The 6693-nt window shown below is 30.9% G+C and overlaps 1 protein-coding gene across 1 annotated transcript; it reads left to right on the top strand.

The window, feature by feature from the left end:
• Window positions 1-4728: 4728 nt before the first annotated feature.
• LOC134257894 (uncharacterized) lies at window positions 4729-6055 on the top strand. Its single transcript, XM_062740469.1, has one exon. It carries the CDS (start codon window positions 5002-5004, stop codon window positions 5581-5583), a length of 582 nt encoding a protein of 193 aa, XP_062596453.1. The 5' UTR covers window positions 4729-5001; the 3' UTR covers window positions 5584-6055.
• The last annotated feature ends 638 nt before the right edge of the window (window positions 6056-6693 follow it).

The raw sequence follows: 6693 nt of genomic DNA, 5'->3' as shown, positions 1-6693 counted from the left end.
TTACCTATGGTGAAAACTCAAATGAGGTGTTGTCCTCCATCCCTCTTCCATTTTGTTCCCAAGTCTGTAAATATTTTAAGTCTTTTACAAATCCACTGGTAAGATTTTAGCAAAAGATATCCTCAGTTAATAGAAATTTTTAAATGTTACAATGAAGGACCCAGTCAATTTCTAGAGATAGATCATCCGGAAAAGACCAAAATAATGTCGGCTATTTAAAACTCATCGAATTGAATTGAACATATTCCATCAATCTGACAACGTCAAAAGGATTGGACACTCTTTAGCAAGAACCTTACCCGAAAAATAATAAATATATTAGTTTCCTTGGGTAGCGTAAATGATAAATTATTAAATCAAAATCTTTTATTTAGAAAAAAAAAAATCATAAAAGTTATAACTTTGTGGAAGCTTTCGTAGCTACTATGGATTACTTAAATGGCTTTTTAGCTAGTATTGAATTCATATCGCTCCAATCAAGTCCCTAATCTTCTCTACATGCATAAAAGTATATAAAAAGAGATATTTCTTTTTTTTTTTTTTAAAAATCACATAAGAGAGCCTGCACATGAAATGATGAAACCTTCGTAGAAGCTTTTTGACAAAGGTTGATAATGATTTTAAATTGTTGAAATCATGACTAACGAGACAAGGGGCTTGGAAATAATAGAGAATCAAATTTTATAAATAAATACATTGTTGAATCTTAATGATAGCATAGCAAGATTTTGTATACTTGAAGCAACTTCAGTGTATATTCAGTGTATATTCATATTTTTTTTTTCAAATCCTGCTCATTAAGAGATAGGATTGGGCAACAATAGAAATAAAAGTTATTGCCCTTGCTGAGTAGTAAGCACGACAGTTCAATATTAGTATAATATTTGTTTAATGTATCTCGTATAGTTGTGTGGTGATGGGCCATTGTAAGAGTTGGAAAATTCATTTATGAGAACAGTACGAATTGATAACAATTAAGGAAAACGGACAACTATCTTTCCTACTTTATAATAATTATCGGGTTTTATCGACGAAAAACCCATGTATCATTTAAAAAAAACTTTCCAAATATGACGCATTTTGGCTTCCATAACTGAAGCAACACATGATATGAATCCTGCATTTAAAACGAAAGTGAAGTGAACATTTTCCATTGAGATCGTACATTATAACAAATCAGGTAAAGCCGGGGTTAAGGGGGATGTACGGCCAACTTTAGTGCTGTAGGAACAGAATGTAAACATTTCTTTAAATGGCTAAAATACATCATATTTGGATCAAATTTTAAGTCCTTATGATAAAGATACAATAAATATTCATAACTGAATGCATGTTGTGCATATATAATCTATACTTTTGCAGAAAAATGCTTTTGATATGCTCCTTAGAAGTGCGCAGCTACAGAATTCAGCAGAACCTTAAAAAATCCAAAAAAATATGCAAACTGTGCATCAATGTTCTCTCTACAATCATTTGTTGAGAAAATGTCTAAATTTTGCACTTTTAAATGATAATTTCAAGTTCAAAACAAGGTATCGTTGTCTTCAAAAAGAATGTAAAGAACCATGAAAGTAGTTCATGGGTAGCAGCACGTGGTCTATTTTTAGCACAGAATTTTGTTTTCCAGTCCTCTTCTTAATATGGAGGGACATAACAATCTTTAAATGTATAAGAGAATTACAGTTGCAAAATATTTCAAATAGTATGAACACTTTTAAAAAAGGAAATGTGTTATAGTATGGCTTGAAGTAATTTATTTAGTATTATTATCGAACAGTTGTTAAATAATGTACTTATTGATATCAAAGAAAAAAATCTTAAACTCTTTGATTCCAGGTAAGGAAAAATGAGCACCATCAAAGTTAAGAAGTTTGCCACAGATAACTTATAATATATATCAAAATTTTAATTATCACCAATGAAACACAAAGAATTTAAACACATAAATTCGATATGAATGACCTTGATTTAGTACCTACTAGTACGAGGGGTGATCACAAAGTTCGCGAACTATCTCTATATCTACAAAACCATAATTCAGATTAGAAACAAATTTGGTGCACAAATAGCCAAACACAAGAAACACATAAAATAACTTATGCTGAATAAAGTTTTGCTCATAATGACGTCATTATGCAGGTACTTGTGACGATAAATGGTTGCCTCAGTGGAACTCGTTTAACAAACGTCTAAAATATTTCTGGTATATCTTAAAAATGCCTTTGAAGTAGCATATAAGAATTTGTTCATAGTTTATTAAGACAAATGGCTTCCTACAAATTCAATCAATGATTGGATAGATCGTTTTAGTGAAGGAAGGCAGTTGGTTAAATATGATACTTGTTATATTGCCGAGTGATATATTAGCAAGTTTGAAAAGGGATATGTGTTTTTAATTAAGCAATATGCTATCAAAGACCTCCAATTTACACTTTGAAAATCAAAGACCTCAAATTTACACTTTGAAAAATACTTGAATATTTCAACAATATAATATACTGTAAATGTATTATATTTGGCGTGTACGATATTTGGCGGAAAATTGAATTATCAACAAGTTGGCGTAGATTTAATTTAGCACTTTTTGAATGTGCGTTACATTAACCTTTATACACAAAGCATTTAGCGATACTTGATTTAGCGGAGGCTGCTTTCCGCGAAAGGCGCTAAAAAGAATACACAGCCACATGTAATACTTTTACAGTAACTATCAAATACCTAAGATATATCGTTTACTTTTTGATCTACCCTCGTATACTCTGTCAAATAAACATTTACAATTTTGATTTTAGCGGAGCAACATTTTAAAAGGAATGAAATCATTCAGAGTGAGTTAGGAGATTTAATGAATAAAAAAAAACTTTTTTCTATTTGCCCTTTTTGTCAAAATTACAATTTTACAGAGTAAAGAAAAAAAAAATCAACATTAATAAATATTTTATACCATCTTTAAAATGACGTTTGGTGGTCCTCCCAACTCAGGGAAAAATTATTGGGTCCGAATTTATAGGTGAGGAAAAAATTCCTAAAATTTTAAACATATTCGTTGACGGAAGAAAAAAAAACATATAACGGGATGTAAAAAAAAATTGAGTCGGGCCATTTCTAGGCAGTAGACCGGGAGAGAGGGCAACCAAATATTTTTATAGCAAATTGTCTTATAAGGCTAGTACATGTTCCATCATATACTTAGTGATTCAAAATTTTTTAATCTTTGGCACTATTTTGAAAAACAAACATAGGATTTTTTTTTTGGGGGGGGGGGGAATAGCCTCTCATTTTTTTTTGCGTGATAGACATAGCATATGCAATGGACTTTTCTTTGCAAACATTGTGCTTGCTTCTAAATTTCAAAGAAACAGGTCAATATATTTTATCAAGCTTCGAATGTTCATTGAGCGAGAGCTAACAATGTTGTCAACATAATGAGACATGATGCGTTTTTATGTCCAAACATTACTCCATACAATGTGTGGTTCATTGCAAACAATCTAGCTGTTTATGTGAGGTGCCTGAAGGAAATCCTATAACTGCCTATTTTTTCTATCTAACTGCTAAACAAAATAGACACATGTACCTACTTTTCGAATGTCAGACATGTAATTACAATTTGTTTTTCATGCACCGCATATTGTTTAACATTTTCAAATTAAATGCTAAGCATCCTCCTTGCAGTGCCCATTTGAAAATAACTTCTATCGCCACAGAAAAAAGACCCGCCGTAATCACATATGTTTAGGACATGTTTTATCTTTTTTCTTGAGTTTTAAAGAAACCAACAAATCATCAAGACTTGTTCCATGAAAAATTAAATATACTCATGGTAATAAACGTTTATATCCACAGCAGATATATGCACATGCCAACCACGTGCTCAGTGTAATGATATTATCTTATCAGACTAGATCCAATATGGCTTGTACATCCCCCTTAACTTGGTCTGATAAAATATTTTAAACGACTTTAAGACTTTTTTTGTATGATTTTTTTAAACATAATTCTTGAATCAATACAACAAATTTTCTTTTCCTTATTGTCCATCTCCGAATGCATTGATAATAAGGCGACCCTAACCAAACTTTATGTAAATGTTTCTTACATAAAGTAAAATACAGTTTTTGTTTTCAATTTTATATGGTAAAAGAAAATCTTTACTCGGCACGTTGCCAATTGCAGTGGTAGAAAAAACATGCATTATGTGTAAAAATATTATTTACATGGTTTCAAGCCCTTAATTATTTAAGCTAAGGTAATTTTCTATAAGGCACACTATATGTGTAAAATGACATTCACATGTATTTAAAAAAAGGCTGGCATTAATGTCCATAAGTAAGTTAACAAAAGGTCTTGCTGACTTCTTTTACAACCAACCTCGGTAGACATCATGAATTATCGAAATGTCCAAAAATGAAAATAATTTTTGGTCTTTTCAATTTTAGAGTGAATGTATGGAATACCAATAGAAGTTGAATTGAAAATAATTCAAATAATCTTTACCTGAAAATATATAATGTAAATATGAGTAGTTAACGTATTTTCACTGTTTTACCTTATATTTAAAAGATATTTCAATTTTGTGCCAATTTTGAGCTAAAAAATGTTATGAAATATCCTTTTTGATCTGAGGTTTCAAGATTTAATAATGCAATTGTTTTGCAAAATTTAAATGAAACCATTTATGAATGTATTATTTTCTTAATTTGACGATTTTTTTGAAAATAGGTAAACAAGGCAATGCAAGCCCAAGTTCTGTCTGCCACTGTAAGTCGAGTGAATATAAAGAGAACGATAAATTATTGTCAGAGGTATATAACTGATCTCAAATATGCAAATAATGGAAGGGTGTGTGTTTCAGTTGTAAACTCCAAAGAGAACAACCCATCTTGTGAGTTTAGAGATCGCTCGAATTATATTTAATGTTTCTCTACTCATGGAGCCTGTTTATGCTATATCAATATTGCATATTACGAAAAATTCATATATTCGGATAACAGATCATTAATGATTCGTAACATTGGGTACGGAGCTACAAATCCATTTTTGACTTTGGGAAATGAACAATTGAATGGATACATCCCAAATGGAATAGCATTGTGTAAATCGGGATCCCTGTTAGTTTGTATGTGGAACCATCAGGTGCATGATCGTTCTCTTGGTAAAGTACTCAAGTTATCTTTACAGGGAGATAAACGTTTTGAAATAGAAACCAACAAAAACAGGCCCCTCTTTATTTGCCCAACCTATATAACAGAAAACGGAAATGGAGACATCTGCGTTTCTGACGTGAACGCCGTGGTCGTTACAGACGCCGGGGGCTTTCTGAGATTCCGATACACAGGAACAAAAAGTGACCCTCAGTTTGATCCTTACGGCATCTGTTGTGATTCCAAGAATAATATCATTGTAGCGGACATGGTGAAAAACAGAATTCACATGACTGACCAGAACGGCGAGCTGCTTCACTTCATTCAGTATGTAGATATGCACATGCCACGTGCTCTCTGTATAGACGAGGATGATAATCTGTATGTCGGAGAATGGTCGTCTGAAGAAATCAAAGTCCTCTCACTTCAATGGTCTTGAATAATGTTATCCACCGCAAAAATGAACTGTGATTTTTAAAAACATTTTTATCATGACATCTGATTGGTTGAGTGATTATATCTGATTTGTTATATTACATTTTGTTATAAGTCATTTCAATTATTATACAATTTGTGTTTATAAATTTTACAATATTTTTTGTAGATAATTGTATAAATTAAGACGATGGAAGCGTGAATCCGTGTGTCATTAATCCAATATGTTTTAGTGAAAGTGCATAATTATTTTACTATAAAATATTCAATTAATTTCTGTCAATTTTATTTTTTGCTTGGACCATTTGACGACTTCACTACATGTATACAGTTATAATCGTTAATATCAGTTTTGCTGCTGTTCTAATGGTACCTTTTTTCAATCAGTGATTAAAATCTTTCTTGAATCACGTGATATATCATTTTGCAAAGTTCACATTTTCTTTGAAATATAAAATAAACACAAATCTTCATCTTTATATTTAGTGATGCAAGTAATTTTCAGTAATTTTCAGTAATTTTTAGTAATTTTCACTAATTTTTAGTAATTTTCACTAATTTTTAGTAATTTTCCAATTTTTGCACGAATATCTTTAGTTATGATGTTCATTATAATGCCTATGGAGAAGTTTATATACTAGTTCTTAACTATGAAGCAAAGACAAACTTTTGAATTGTATATGTTTTTGGCAAGTAAGATAATAAAATCAACATATGGAGCTCTCTCTTTCTTTCAACAATCATTATTTTTTTATTTCATTATTTTATGCATCTAAAGTCTTTCAAAGAGATTCATTGATTATATTTTACTGCATCAATATTGACCCTTTGTGCATGTAATATAAAGAACAAGAAAAAAATAAAATCACTTATTAGGAAATTTATGATATGGAAAAATGTTCTTAAGTAAGCGATTTGTTATTTAATGCACATGGATATTCAGTGCTTTTCTGGAAGAATTACTTTGATGTGGCCACACAAGGTTGCATCATTTATGTAGAAATAAAAATAAGAGTTTTTGAAAAATGTATGAATAAGAGGAGGAGGACAAAGGTATCCTTTGATTTTTCTGGGGGGGGGATTCAGCATACTCGTAATAGGCTAAAAAAACTAA

This window comes from Saccostrea cucullata, unplaced genomic scaffold (assembly GCF_032062105.1).
Source record: "Saccostrea cucullata isolate Sc308-1 unplaced genomic scaffold, CSIRO_AGI_Scuc_v1 ctg12857, whole genome shotgun sequence".
In the NCBI taxonomy this organism is placed as follows: Eukaryota; Metazoa; Mollusca; class Bivalvia; order Ostreida; family Ostreidae; genus Saccostrea; species Saccostrea cuccullata.
The sequence above is the reverse complement of the archived record's forward strand: the minus strand, read 5'-3'. Positions and strand labels throughout refer to the sequence as shown.